Raw genomic sequence first — 16,084 nt, 5'->3', positions numbered from 1 at the left:
CTCCGCCGCGGCCCCGCCGGCACCGCACCAGCAACTGCAGCTCCCCGCCACCTTCCTCGGCCGGCCCTTTTTCGCCGCTCCCGGCCGCTGCCGCCGGCCCCTCCGCCTCGCTGCAGCACGGCTCCGCACCGCTGGGACGCTCGCTGACCGCCCGGCCGCCGAGCCAGCCAGCGAGCGAGCGAGCGAGCCGGGCCGCAGCGGGCGGGGCTGCCTGCAGCGCTCCGGCCTTCCTCTCGCTCCTCCTCGGTCAACAGCGGCGCCCGCAGCCTCCTCCCGGCACTGCACGCACCCATCCACAGCTCGCGACCACGGGACAGTCTCCATGGAGAAATCGCTTGTCTCCAGCGGTAATCTCCTGCGATCGCCTCCTCTCCAGCCGAGCTTTTCTTTGTTCCTCTATCTACAACCAGGGAGAAGGCAGAGTCTTCCCGTTGCTGTGTTATTTTTCCCGCGCGGGTAAAATGGAGTTGGTCTTGGTTGTTTTGTTGCGGGGGACGGGGGGGAGAGGGGAGAGGGTTTAAATGTTAGTATAATTTAGGGAAAGTTTTCTTAGTCTGTCGTGTAGAATATTACGAGGCGTATCCCATTATTTTGAAAGCACAATATCCTCCACGGGTTGCACAGCTTTACGTAGCAGTCGTCCTTGTATGATTTTTCTCTCACTCTTTCTGCAGACTAATACAGCCTCATATTGGACCGCCACCAGCCACATTTCCCAAATCTTGACCAACATCACAAGGCAGCAATGAATCACAGAATCACAGAATGTTAGGGATTGGAAGGGACCTCGAAAGATCATCTAGTCCAATCCTCCTGCCAGAACAGGAATACCTAGAGGAGATTACACAGGAAGGCATCCAGGTGGATTTTGAATGTCTCCAGAGAAGGAGACTCCACAACCTCCCTGGGCAGCCTGTTCCAGTGTTCCATCACCCTCGCTGAGAAGAAGTTTCTTCTCAAATTTAAGTGGAACCTCTTGTGTTCCAGCTTGAACCCATTACCCCTTGTCTTACTGTTGGTTGTCACTGAGAAGAGCCTGGCTCCATCCTCCTGACACTCACCCTTTATATATTTATAAACATTGATGAGGTCACCCCTCAGTCTCCTCTTCTCCAAGCTAAAGAGACCCAGCTCCCTCAGCCTTTCCTCATAAGGGAGATGCTCCACTCCCTTAATCATCTTCGTTGCCCTGCGCTGGACTCTCTCCAGCAGTTCCCTGTCCTTCTTGACCTGAGGGGCCCAGAACTGGACACAATATTCCAGATGAGGTCTCACCAGGGTAGAGTAGAGGGGAAGGAGAACCTCTCTCGACCTGCTAACCACCCCCCTTCTAATACACCCCAGGATGCCATTGGCCTTCTTGGCCGCAAGGGCACAGTGCTGGCTCATGGTCATCCTGCTGTCCACCAGGACCCCCAGGTCCCTTTCCCCTACACTGCTCTCTAATAGGTCATTCCCCAACCTATATTGGAACCTGGGGTTGTTCCTGCCCAGATGTAAGACTCTACTTTTTCCCTTGTTATATCTCATTAAATTTTTCCCTGCTTCCTTCAAAATGAGTCCTTCTTAGGGACAACCTTTCACCCTTGAACTTGTTACTTTTCAGCTGCACAGCGAAGGCTACATCAGCCTCCATTTCTCGCCCTTCTCCAAGAGGTTTCGTTATAATCTTATACTACGGGCCATGCTTACACTTAGGACTAATTCTAGACTAAGCAGCAGGCAGCTATACACATACAAAGAGAAAATAAAACAATTAGCCTTGCTAGTGCTACGATTTCTACAATGGCCTCCCCTCAAAAGACCTGAGGGTACGCGGCAGAGGCAGAGGAATAATCTGTATCTTCTGCTTTCATGGAGGCACAGGCACTTTCCTTTGAGAGTCCAACACCGAAGCAGCATTAAACACAGGGGGTTTGTTCAGCTGTCCACCAGGTTCAAGTACATAACTTCGGGAAAAAGAGATCAGGAAGGAAAAATCAAGCGTGAACCCCATTTTCCCGACCCCATTGTGTAAGATCAGTGGATTTCATTGTAGAGTCAGGATCCACTACCATTACTGGCATTTCACACAACATAAACTTCGTAATCAAAACCTCTCAGCTGAATCTGAACCTGCGACTGCCGATGAAGCAAGAAGTGCCAACATCTACTGCGTGCTCTGAATGGAACAGGGTTATACTGTTCCTTCCTTCATGCCTTCGGCACAGAAAAGATCTTTGTCAACCACTACTAGCGCGGATAATTTTATACAGCACGAGTTGCGGAGCCAACATTTCCCAGCTGAATCTGAAGGGTCAATAACTCTTTGCTCTGAGTGGATTTTTTTTTCTCTTGTGCAAGACCAGCATCAGCAAGAGCTCATTAGTTCTAAGAGGTTTACCACACCTTTAAAATTTTGTCCAGCACAATTTGAATGGCAAGAACCTCTCCATCGAGCCCACCTGAGGCACAGCTGACGAAGCAGGAAGTACTCGTTCACACTACCTGCTGCCAAAAAAGCAGTGGTATAGGATTAGCTCATTCCTTCATGGAAACATGGATTGGCACCAACCGCCAAAGCAGACAACAGCCCACTACCTCCAGCAAGAAGGAGACCCCAGGGGAATAAGGACGAAGGTTCAGAAAAGTTCACGGGAAAGAGCGAGAGAGCACAGGCTCACAGACCTGCGGTGGTCTAGATTTTTTCAGACACCTTTACCTCATCGCAGCAATCAAGGCAAGCCCATTAACAGGGAAATACAATAAAGAAACACACTGAGGAACTTTCAGGAGGTCAGTACAAGCAAGGTGGTATTCAAATATAAGACATCTTCAGACCCATTTTTAGAAGGCCAGCAACAAATCCTGGCTATCACACCCCCAACAGTCTTCTCAAAACTCTTCACAGCTCACATTGTTGTCAATGATGGTCATCATTTGCACAAAGACTCCATCCAAGAGAAAATTTGCACAGAGAACTTCTCTTTACTATGGATAATATTTGACTTCTTAGCATGTGTATGTGAAAAATAAGAGCATTTCTTCCAGCAACATTTAGAGGAAACAGGGCTATGGAATTCTTTATCTTTACAGCTGTATACATGAAAGGCACATAGGGGACAGTCAGGCAAATGTAAGAGATGGATCTTCCACACACTGCCAGAGACCAGGGTCCATCTTCAGATCATTACAACGAGTACGGCGAGGAATTGACAGATGCAGAAAGGATCAGAACGTGCTCTTCCAGATAATGGCTCTTAGACAAGATCCACAACCCAGGTATTTAGTAGGGAACGAAAAATAATTTGCTTTCGCTAATTATAATCGAAACATAATTAAACTATTATTACACGCCATTTCTAATTAGTACATAATTAAGCTATTATTTAAGTACATCACGACAAACTGCAAACACAGAGGAGGAACATTCCAGGGCTCCCAATATAGCTGGAGTAACATGTCTTAGGCCAAACTGATGAGGGAAGAAGAAACTCACGTTGTGACATACTACAGATGGGCACTGAACAGAGAAAGAACCAAAACAGATCTCTTATGTCCTTTAACAACCGCTCAAAACCAGTTCCCACGACTTGGGTCTCCAACCATTCAAAACTCGCATACAAAGAGGAAGACGTTTGTATCAAAGAGCCAGGTGCATAAACCATTTCACTCTAAAGTACACCACGATCAAATAATGCCCTTCACACAGGTATCTTTACACCTCTATGCAAAGATCAAGAACTATTGCCTGCTCATTATACTTCAGAGAAGAAATATCAACTGTCTAAAAGTAAACGAGGAGCTGTCCTCCAGGAAAAGACTACATCAGTCAATAGCATGTAACAGAGTAACGGCATGATAAAAAAACAAAGTCCCGCTGCAGAGAGGGGAGATGCGGAAAAGCGCTCCCCGGTTTCACCACTCGGAAAAACCCAGGGCAACAAGGAAGAAGGTTCAGAATACTTCAACGAAAATACCGATAGAGCGCGAAATCACAGACCTGCGGGGCGTCGGGGTCGGCGGGCGGCTCTCCCGCGCCGGCGCTGCTGCTCGGGCTCCGCTTCCCGCTGGGCTCCCCGCCCAGAAGCTCCTCCGCGGGCAGGCTGGGCAGCCGCGGCGGCAGCCAAGCGGCCTCGGTCACGGCGCGGCCCGGCGCCACACACAGGTTGTAGGAGTAGGGCAAGGTGCCCTCGCAGAAGTCGGCCGGGAAGGCGGCGGCGGCCACGGAGAAGCGCTGCGCGCCCAGGCAGCGCAGGACGGCGGGCGGCCCGGCCCGGCGCAGCCGCGCCAGCACGGCCAGCGCCACGCTCAGCAGGAACAGGGCGGACAGGAGCGCCAGCGCCAGCACCAGGTAGAACTGCAGCTCCGCCGGCGACTCGGCGCCCGCCGCCCGCTCGCTCAGCTCCGGCAGCGCCTCCTGCAAGCTCTCGGCCAGCACCACGTGCAGCGTGGCCGTGGCCGACAGCGCCGGCTGCCCGTGGTCCTTCACCACGGCCACCAGCCGCTGCTTCGCCGCGTCCCTCTCCGACACGGCCCGCGCCGTGCGCACCTCGCCGCTGTGCAGCCCCACGCGGAACAGCGCCGGCTCCGCCGCCTGCACCAGCTCGTACGACAGCCACGCGTTGCGCCCCGCGTCCGCGTCCACCGCCACCACCTTGGCCACCAGGTACCCGGCCTCGGCCGAACGCGGCACCACCTCGAACGCCTCCAACGCCGGCGCCGGGGCCGCTGCTCCCGGGCCCGCTCCCGCCGCCGGCCAGAGCACCCGCGGCGCGTTGTCGTTGCGGTCCAGCACGAAGACGCGCACCGTCGCCGTCGAGCTCTGCGCCGGCTCCCCGCCGTCCTGCGCCCGCACGACCACGGCGAACTCACGGCACTGCTCGTAGTCGAAGGAGCGCTGCGCGTACAGCGCGCCGCTCCGCGCCTCCACCGACACGTACGCCGCCGCGTCCCCGCTGCCGCCCGCTAGCCAGTAGCTCACGCGCCCGTTGGCGCCCGCGTCCACGTCCCGCGCGAGCACGCGCAGCACCGGCGCGCCCGCCGCGTTGTTCTCCGCCACGTAGGCGCTGTAGGCGGCCTCCTCGAACACCGGCGCGTTGTCGTTCACGTCCGACACCTCCAGCACCAGCGCCGTGCTGCTCGACAGCGCCGGCCGGCCCCGGTCCCTGGCCACCACCGTCACGCGGTGCTCGGCCGCCTGCTCCCGGTCCAGCGCGCTCGCCGTCACCACCTTATACGAGCCGCCCGACGACTGCACGAGCGACAGTGGCGCCTCGCCCGACAGCTTACACGACACTTCCCCGTTCTCCCCGGAGTCCGGGTCCTTCACGTTTAGGAGCGCCACCACCGTACTGGCCGGCGCATCCTCGGGCACTGGGCTCGACACCGACAGTATCGTGATTTCGGGAGCGTTGTCGTTCTCGTCCGTGATATTTATCTGCACCTTGCAATGCGCCGTGAGCCCGCCGCCATCTCTCGCTTCCAGACCGAAGCTGTATTTGCTCTTCTCCTCGAAATCGAGGGGGCCTGCCGTCCTGACCTCGCCGCTCTCGCTGTCGACACTGAACAACTCTCGGACGCCGTCCGGGACGTTGCCGAAAAAGTAGGAGACCCACCCGTTGGAGCCCGCGTCCGCATCCGTGGCCCGCACCCGCAACACCAGCGAATCTGTCGGCACATTCTCCCGCACTCGCGCCTCGTAGACGCTCTTACTGAACACGGGCGCGTTGTCGTTGGCGTCCGTCACGTTGATGCGAATCTGGACAGTCCCGGACCTCACTGGGTCCCCTCCATCTACCGCCGTCAGCACGAGCTGGAAGGAGCTCTGCTTCTCCCGGTCCAACGCTCCTTCCAGCACCAATTCCGGCTGTTTGCTTCCATCTGGGGTCTCCTTCACGGCCAGAGTGAAGGCCGGATTGTCAGTGAGGTGGTAAGCCAGCAGCGAGTTGCTGCCCACGTCTGCGTCTCGGGCCATCTCCAGTGGAAAATGAGCACCGGGAACAGTCCATTCACCGACCTCGAGGTCCAGAGAAACCTTACTGAAGGCCGGGGAGTTGTCGTTGACGTCCTGAATGGCCACCTCGACGTGGAAAACGTTGAGAGGGTTCTGCACCAGCGCCTCCAAGCTGACGGAGCAGGAAGCCGCCTCGCCGCACATCTCCTCCCGGTCCAGCCTCTCGCTCACGTACAGGTTCCCGTTCTCCCCGCTCACCGTGAAGTATTGCAGCTGCCTTTTCGCGGCAGACGCCAATCGCAGCTTGCGTGCCGGCAGGTCCGCTGGGCTCAGTCCCAGGTCCCGCGCCAGCGGCCCCACCAGCGAGCCTCTGCCCAGCTCCTCGGGGATGGCGTAGCGGAGCCGCTCCGCCGCCGCCCGCCAGCACAAGCCCAGCAGCAAAGCGGGCAGCAGCACTCGTCCGGCTGCTCGCCGCCGCCTCTGCCCACACGCCATTCTCGGCAGCGCTCGCCGCGCTCCTCCCTCCTGCCGCTGCCCTCCCTCCTTCCAGCCCCTCTCCGCAAACAGTGCAGAGGCCTCCGGAGGGCAGCGAGCGATGTGGGCGCCGGCTCGGACGTCGCTGCTGCCCAATCTGCGCCGCCTCTCGCCGCTGTTGCCCGTGCCGCTGCCGCTCGGGTCGGCGCCGGGCGAGGGGGCAGGACGCTACGGCGGCTGCGGCTGCGGTTCCGGCTCCAGCGCCGCTCCGCCTCGGCCAACAGCGGCACCCGGAGGCGCCGCGATGCCATCGCAGCCGCCTGCTGGCCGCGCTCTCAGGGGCTCGGGCTCCTCAACGGCGTTTGGTGCGTGCACTCTGCTGTGGGGTCTCACTTTTACTAGAATCAGGAAGTACAGAAGCACTCAATTCTTAGCATGAAGGCTATTCATTTTGACATCACCAGCAGTCTAATACTGAAAAGGTTATGTGGAGCTCCTGTTAAATTTTCAAGTAGTGCACTTGTCAAGGACTTCCATCTCATCTCTCCCATCATCTGACCAGTCCACCTAAGGACAGCATGATCAGCTGGAAGCTTTTCAATGATTTCTGATGATCAATATATGAAATCACGAACTCCATCTGACCTCACTGGAGCAGGTATATCAGTGCTGTGATTTTCAGTTTCTTTGCCACAACTTTGCCTTCAAAATTCATCCCTTGACCACCTCGGAAGTCATGGAGGCCTCAAGATGTAAGGTAGGCAATTCACAGTAATTAAGAGGGGCTACTAGGTCTCTTTTGCACATACTGAATGACTTTACTAAGCTTGAGATCTTACTTCTATCAGAACAACAAAACTCCCTGACACTCAAACCAACCAAAGAAGCCAAACCAAATACCTCCCCCTGACCCACACAGGGCTGTTTATTCACTGCTGTGACACTTCCAGATCTGTGCAGTGTAGGAAGTCACAGAGAAGGGCACGTAGTCTTGTAGTCCCCCAAAGATGTAAGAAGAAACCACAGGTAGGTGGGACTGGCCAGCAGGACTCTACAGTCTGCACTGTGTTCTTGAGCTTGCCAGAGGGCTTTCAGGGGTGGCTGCTGCAATGCAATAATGCTCGCTCATCTTGTTTAATGCTTGTTAGCTACTTTGTGTGGGCAATAGGTAGGGGTGTATGCAAGTGTTCTCCATGAAGTCCTTCTTGAAAGCAGAAACTGAAACATCTCAGTCATCTCTGGTTATTATGGAATGAAAATAAAGCCTCCAGCTGGATCCTGTGAGGTAAATACTCGACTCCTGGAATGTCCATGTGCTTTGCCATATCTCTGCCTTGAAAATTCATCTCCCAGAGCGCCTGGAAGTCCCTGAGGTCTGAACCTGCAAGCAAGGCCCTAAAATATTCATTGGGACTACACAGTCGGGGAGTTCACTTTTGGAAATTCATCAGTTTGTTGAGTATTTGCTGCAAAAGAACACACACAGTTTCAGATACAAAAGAACTATCTGCAAATGAAAAACATGAACCAAGGCCTTCCAGCAAACAATGCCTGAAGGAAAACGAATGATGAGAAAATGGATTTATGACTTGGATAAAGCTCTCCATCAAGTTGCTACAGTGAGGTATACATGGCTAAAGGAGGTTTCACACAGGAACTAGAAGCTGTTCTGCCCATATGTAACCCTTCTCATATCTCTCCAACCTTACAGAAGTTGTAGGTTTGCTTCCAATTCTCATAATTGGCAAAAACATATCATGAGAAGATAAGCCATTACAATTATACCAAGAAAGGAGATACCTTTGTTTGTTCATCACCATTCTCAGAAGAATGACGAGTGGTCATCCAACAGAAACTGGGTGGTCGACCTATTCATTTAGGGGGAATCTCTTCCCCTCTTCTATCACACACACTGTTCCATAAAGGTGCAACTCTTCTCAGGTTGAGTTTACATTTATTCACCCATAACAAAAATAGAACACAAATGTTCCCCCCTCACATCTCCTGCCTTCCACACCAGCGGTAACATAAGCAAGAGGCACTAGCATCCAACAAAACACTCTTCAGCACTCATCAATTTTTCTACTAGTCATCTTCCACAAATACGAGGCTGTAAGTTTAAATGTCTTGTCACGGGCCTCTTCCTCAAGTTCAGTCTTCTGAGAAAGCATAACAGATACTGTTCTAGCTTCTGCTTCATTCTCCTCACAAATAAAATTCTGGTTTACCTGGCTGAAGACAGTATTTGCTGCAAAACAACACTCACAGATTCAAGTGCAAAACCATTGGCCAGAAATGGGGAAAATGAACCATGACCTTCCAGGAAATGAAGGCCTGAAAGAAAGTGTGATTACTACTGTGAAGAAACTCTATGTTACAATGTTATTGGGAGATATAATTTAGAAAATGGAGGTTTCCACATGAATGACTAGCCATTCCACCCCTGCATCATTCTTCTAAATGCCGAGTTATTGTACCAATACTTTATTATCAGAGGACTATCACTGCCCTTCAGAACAGGGAAAACAGCATCACAGGATGAATGGCACTGGCTTGGTACCAGGCATGAAATCAAACCATTTCCCAGACGTTTTCCTGGTTGGAATCCAGCCTCTCACCCTCCTTGCTCTGCATTCACGGCCTTTGGTTACACCATGGACAATATCCAACTTTTTTCTCTCTGTTGGCCACAGGTAAAAGAGCGTTTCATTCAGCAACATTTGGGGGAAATAGAGGTGTATCCAAGTCTTCATCTCAGCAGCTGAACACCTTCAAGGTATTGGTGGAAACTGCCTTCCCAGTCTGACAATTTTAACAGATCTCTACTTCTACTGGCTATCAGCCAAAATGAGGCCCACTTTTAGAACATAAGAAACATAGAAGGAATGGGAAACCTAGAGAAGTGATGGACTCATAAGTAAATATATCAGAGTATGTCAACTGTAGTAGGTGCACAACAAGGGTACCTAGTTGGTAAAATGTACATGGCACACCACATAGGAGTTTACAGCAACGACCATAGCCACAGTTCTCCAAGGAATTTCTTTAGACAACAATAAAAGGAAAATGCTGAGAATCACAACTATGGGACCCATCTAACAAGTAGGAGAAAAAGATCCTTTAAACGTCCCTTTTAAACATTTCATACTATAGTACGGTGAATTCTTCCAACTGACCCGTGTCTTTGCAGACTGAATGCTTCAGTGTGTGCCGTCATCACACAATAAGGAAGGTAACTTTGCAGACAGACACCATTAAAGAAATGTTGCACATACAAGTTCTCCTGATGCAGAATGAGGATCACAACATGGATGCATGCATGGAGACTTCCCTGCTCACCACAGTCATTTCAAGAAATAGAAAAAGTTCTAAGGGCACAAGAAACATGCAGCTCAGTTAAAGGCTCAGTCATTAGTATCAGCTCAAAACACCATCATGCACATAAGCAGCTTGGAAGAGATGTGACTCTGCAACCATTACTGCAATGTTTACCTCTATACTCAACGATTACCATTCACAGGAAAAGTTGTACTGGACATGACAGTGCAAAATATGAGTACCTTCCTTGCACCAACTTTAAATAATCAGACCCAACCCAGAAATTCCTGACAGTAATACACTCCCATCCTCTACATTCACAGCACTTTTAATGCTGATGAAACATCACCAGTTACTTCACAGGAGCAAGAGCCATTAATAGCATCTGAAGGATAGTCAAGGCTGGGGAAAGCTGAATACAAGCAGGATGACATTGTACATCACAATCTTAGAAGCACGTGTATCTGGAAAAGGGACAGTTTACATGGCATATACTAGAAATAGTACCCCAGAGTCATGTTTACACTTCCATGGCTATTAATTGCAGGCTAACTTGTCACAAGATTGTCATCCCCCTTCAGGACACGGGAAAAGGACTCTAGTGTAAGTGGCAGAGGCCTTGACACTAGGCCTGACATTAAAGCACTGCCCAGACAGATGAAGCACACAATCCCCTCTTCTCCTGCATCCAGGCCAGTCTCTTGCTGATCCTGCACTGACTCCTTACCATGCATATGTGACAAGCAAAGACATTACTTCCAGGGATTTTTTTCAGACACATGGTCGGACACATTCCTCATCATTGACAAGCAAGGCAGCCTTCAAATACCATTCACAGGGAACATCATGCAATAAGAAAGAACACTGATGAACCTACAGGAGGTCAGTCCGAGCAAGGTAACAATAACACACCTTCAGACACATGTTCAGACTGTCAAAAAAAACCCCCTGGGAATCGACAAAACACCCCCAAAACTCTCCTCAGCACTTCATAGATCACGTGTTTATCATCATTTGCACATACACTCCCCCTAATGAACTGCTGTGCAGACATCTCCTTACCGTGGATGATATTTGACTTCTCAGCATGTGTATGTGGCAAGCAAGTTGATGCACCCCAGGACACAGTTGGCTGCCAGGGCATACTCTTGGCTCATGTTCAACTTGCCATTGACGAGAACCCCCCGACCTCTCTCCACTGAGCTGCTTTCCAGCATCTCGTCCCCCAGTCTGTATGTACAGTCAGGGTTGCCGTGTCCCAGGTGCAAAATCTGGGGCTTGCCCTTGTTGAACTTCATGCGGTTGGTGATTGACCAGTTCTCCAATTTGTCCAGATTCCTCTGCAGGGCCTCTCTGCCCTGAAGAGTGTCAACAGCTCCTCCCATTTTGTGCCATCCGCAAACTTAGCAAGTAATCCCTCAAGTCCTAAGTCTAAGTCATTTAAAAAGACATTGAAGACTGCTGGCCCTAAGATGGATCCCTGTGGAACCTGCTAGTGACTGGTCGCCAGCCCAACATAACCCCACTTACTAGAACCCTTTGAGTTTGGCCCGTCAGACAATTGCTCACCCACTGCATTGTGTGTTTACCCAGCTGTGTGCTGGACATCTTGTCCAGGAGAATACTGCGAGAGACAGTACAGAAGGCTTTACTGAAATCCAACAAGATCACATCAACAGGCTTCCCTTGGTCAGCTAGGTGGGTACCTTGTTGTAGAACAAGATTAAGTTTGTCAAGCAGGACTTTCCCCTCATGAACCCATACTGGCTGGCACCAATGACTGCGTTGTTGTTCAGATGTTTTTCAATAACTCCCAGAACAATCTTCCCCATGATTTTGCTGAGAACAGAACTACAGGCTGACAGGCCTGTAGTTGCCAGGGTCATCTCTGTTGCCCTTCTTGTAGATGGGGACAATGTTTGCCAGCTTCCAGTCATCTGGGACCTCTGCAGGTTCCCAGGAGTGTTGAAAAATCAGAGAGAGAGGTCGTGAAATGACATCAGTCAGCTCTTTATCCACCCTTGGATGAATCCCATCAGGTACCATCAGCTTGTAGGGATCTAGGTGGAGAAGCATATCACGTACAAGTTCTGGACTGATTGGGAGATTATCGTTCTTGCAGTCATGGTTTTCTGACTCAGAGTTATGGGGACCCCAAGTCCACTTTTGTTGTTCAAGATGGAGGTAAAGAAAGCATTAAATATCTTGGCTTTGTCTATGTCCCTGTTCATAAGCTGACCATACTCATCAAGTAATGGACCAATATAATTTCTACTTTGCCTTTTGCCCTTCATATATTTTTAAAAGCCTTTTTTATTGTCCTTGACAATACTGGCCAGTTTCAATTCTAATCGAGCTTTGGTATTCACGAATTTCTTCCCTACAGTGCAAGTAGCACTGTATATACATGGGGCCATTAACATTCCATTTTCTCATCCTACACAAGAATACGGGCTGTCGGGAAGACAAGTGACCCTGTTAAAAGCACAGATATCCATTTGCTAATAATGCAATGCATCCATTCAGAAGAGCTAATCCTGAGAGGAAAAAGAGTATTACATGTCAGAGGACAAAATGAGAAACAACCTGGTGTGTGATAAAGAAAGCATGCCCTGCTCCAGTGAAACTCAAGCCAGCAGTAGTTCCACCTTTCCTGCCTACCACACTGACTGTGACACTGAGCAGTGATCCCACGTTCACCTCTCCAGAGCAAGAGCCACCAGCACACAGCACGTTGCTGAATGAAGCTTTGCCTTCCCTGTAACCAGACCAGCCTATGCAGAAGGCAGCAGAACGCAGAAGGGAAAGGGCAGAGAAGCAGCAGAGAGAAGGCATGTATGGGAACTGCACCTGCACTCAGACAAGTAGAACAGGTGTGACCTTCTCCATTTGATCAGACACCCTGAGGTCAAGCTATATCTCAAGACAACAAGCAAGGGAAGAGTTAGAAACATACAGAAGTGAATGTGAATGGGTCATTTGGAAAAACATTTCTGAGGCCAAAATTATTGAGCAGAAGCAACTCAAATTGCATGGTACTCGATTAGGCACACACTTGTGTTAACCATGACAAGGAAGGAAATGACCATCTGTTCTTCTATAGCCTCCCTCATACAGCTCCCCTGTCTTCACTCCAACCCTACGCAACTTGCAGGTTTGCTTCTGACCTTCTCAGAATTGGCAAAAACATATCATAAGAGGATAACGCACTACGATCACACCAGGAAGGGAGCTACATTTGTCTCCTCACCACCATTCTGAGGAGAAACAGAAGGATTCTAAAGCACACGAATGATAAATGACCAAAGTAAAAGAATACTGGTCATCCAACAGAGACTGGCTCATCACTCTAATGGCTTAGTGGGAATCTCCCCTCTTATCACACATGCAGCTCCACAGAGATACAACTTCTACTTAAGGTCATGTTTACATATATTCCACACTGACAATAACAGAAAACAAAGTTATCCTCCCATCTCCTGCCTTTCCCACTCACGGTAGTGTGAGTAAGAGGAACAAACACACAACGTCTTGCTAGATGAAGCTATGTTGATCATTACAAGTAAATATATATACACAGGAGACCAGGGAAAGAAAACCAAAATCAGACAACCACGGCAAGGAAGCATTAGAAGAGAAAGCATTGTCAGAGAAACTCGCTGGGAGGACATCTAAGACTTCACAATAGTCACTGAAATTCATCCCTGAGAGTACCTGGAAGTCACTGAGGCATCAAACTGCAAGTGTAGCCCTCAAGTCTCACTCTGGACTACATTGTTGAGGGTTTCATTGTAAGAAGTAGTCATCAGCTTTCAGCAATTCTTCTAATATGTGGCTTACTTATCTCCCACAGATACGACAGTATATATTTGGACACCTTATCATGCGCATCGTTCTCAACGTCAAACTTCTGAGAAAGCAGAACAGATTCTCTTTTAGCTACTGCTTCATTTGTCTCATAACTAAAATTCTGTTTCAGGTGGGTGAAGGAAGTATTTGACACAAAACAACACTCACACTTTCAAATGCAAAAGTACTGTCCAGAAATGGGAAGAATTAACCACGACCTTCCAGGAAAAAAAAGCCTGAAAGAAAGCCTAATTACAACTATGAACTAACTCTACATCACAATGTTCCATGGAGACAGAGATGAATAAAGGAGATTTCACACAGGAAGTATACCCACAGGAGGTATAAGCTGTTCTATAAGCATCTTTCTACATATGCAGTGATTGCTCAGTCAAAACCACACTGACCCACCAATTTTCCCAGTTGGAATCCATCCTCACATCCTCCTTGCTCTGCATTCACAACCTTTAGTTGAACCACAGACAATAACCAGTGTTTTGACTGTGTGGCAGCCACAAGCGAAGGAGCATTTCATTCAGGGACATGCTAAGGAAACATATCAGAGTCTTTGTCTTGGCAGCTGACCATCTTCAAGGTATTGATGGAAACTGCTCCCCCAGCTCAACAACTAAAGAGAGCTTTTAATGTTTTCAGGGTTACCAGCCACAATGAGGCCCAGCTCTAGACCTGGACAACAAACAAGGCAAGAATGGGAAACTTGCACAAGTGAAGGAATCATAGCTTAACATTTCAGATTATGTCAACTATAGTAGATACACGAGAAAGGCATCTCGTTCAAAAAAATTCAAAAGCAACTAATACTCTATCTCACACCACAGGCTGTAGCCACAGTTCCTTAATGTAACTTATTTGGACAAAAATAAAGGAAAAATACATGAAACCAGTATTGTGGGGCTCATCTAACAACTAGGAGAAACTGAACCTTTATACCTGTCTTTCAGACATTTTGAATTATACCACAACAACATTTTCCCTTGCCCTGTCTCCTGCCCATACATCTTGCAGTAAAAAAGCTACCTTGCAGACAGACACCATTGAAAGAAATGTTGCCCACACAACTTCTACTCATCTGAGAACAAGGATAACAACATGGATACCTGCAAAGAGATTTCTCTGCTCATAACTCTGATTCAAAGAAAAGTTAAATGTTCTCACATGCATAAGTGACACGCAGGTCCAATAGAGATGCAGTCATCCAAATATCAGCTCAAAGACACCATCATCCCTGTTCAGCACATGAGTAACTTGGAAGGCTCACAATGCTCAAATTTTAACATACAGTGTGTGTGCAATAAGTGTCAATCACAGGAAACATCGTGCAATAAGAAAGCGAACTGATGAACCCACAACTTGGCCAGATGGAATGTGAGGAGCGTGATATCCAAAACCAAGACACCTTCAGACTCATATTCAAAAGACCAGCGATAAACCTAGGGAATCAACAAAATACCTGCCTTCCACTGTTACCAGATACAAAGGCCCACCTTCAGATCATTACAACAAGCAAGGCAAGAAGATAACACCTCCAGAGGGAAGGGATCACAACAGACTCCTCTATATTATGACACCTGGAGTAGGTATATAGTTCAGTTATTTAGTAGCTAGTGAATACACAGTTTGCTCTTCCCAAAGCTCGCATTATGACATTTGTCATAAGTCCAGAATTAAGCTGTTCAGAAATGATGACGACATGCCAGCACACAGGAAGAACCTCCGCAGGGCTCCCAATACAGTTGGAGTAAATCTCTTGTGTCCTTCAATAGCCCCTCACACGCAGCTCACACAGCTCTCATCTCCAGCCCTTCACAACTTGCATGGTGTTCTTTGACCCTCTTAATTTACAAGCACATGTCATCAAAAGGCCAGTTGCCCAGACCATTTCTCTTCAATATACACCGCTATCATGCTGTTGTCCCAAATCAGGGTTCTTTACCCGGTGTGTAGCAGCCGAATATAAACACAGAGTTAATCTTTATGTTAAACAAACTCAAATAATTACACATGCTCCAGGATGTTCAAACCGAATATCGCTCTTGTCTCTAAGGAGAACACTGAGCCAGGACTGGTCCAATGCTTGCATATTCTTAGGTTAGTAATTGCTGATAGGATACATCTCTTCATGTCGGGAAGACATCTGACGGTGCTAATAAAGCAAACTTCAATTTGTCAATAACACAATACAACCGTTCAGAAAAACTAATAATGTCTGGAAAAACACTATTACAGATCTCAGGGGAAAGAATGAGAAACAACCCGGCATGTGATCAAAAACAAAAACCCGAAACCAATCAACCAACAACCGAAAAAAACCCACACAAAAAAACCTCCCGCTCAAACGAAACTCAAGCCAGCAACAGCACCACTTCTGCCTTCGACACCAACGATAACTCTGAGCGACGATCCCACGTTCACCTCCAGGGAGCAAGAGCCAGCAGCTCACAGCGCGTTGCCCAACGAAGCTTTTGCCTTCCCTGTAACCAAACCACG

General features: G+C 49.2%; 1 protein-coding gene across 1 annotated transcript; it reads right to left on the bottom strand.

Annotated features, from left to right (window-relative positions):
* Positions 1-3,815: 3,815 nt before the first annotated feature.
* On the bottom strand, positions 3,816-6,465 carry LOC135993734 (protocadherin gamma-B2-like). The gene has a single exon (XM_065643763.1). It carries the CDS (start codon positions 6,428-6,430, stop codon positions 3,947-3,949), a length of 2,484 nt encoding a protein of 827 aa, XP_065499835.1. The 5' UTR covers positions 6,431-6,465; the 3' UTR covers positions 3,816-3,946.
* Between the last annotated feature and the right edge of the window lie 9,619 nt (positions 6,466-16,084).

The sequence above is a fragment of the Caloenas nicobarica genome, chromosome 13, assembly GCF_036013445.1.
Source record: "Caloenas nicobarica isolate bCalNic1 chromosome 13, bCalNic1.hap1, whole genome shotgun sequence".
NCBI classification, from domain to species: domain Eukaryota; kingdom Metazoa; phylum Chordata; class Aves; order Columbiformes; family Columbidae; genus Caloenas; species Caloenas nicobarica.
The sequence above is the reverse complement of the archived record's forward strand: the minus strand, read 5'-3'. Positions and strand labels throughout refer to the sequence as shown.

Bases quoted from the DNA above. Each gene is read 5' to 3' on its own strand.
- LOC135993734 (XM_065643763.1), bottom strand. From the start codon at position 6,430: ATGGCGTGTGGGCAGAGGCGGCGGCGAGCAGCCGGACGAGTGCTGCTG.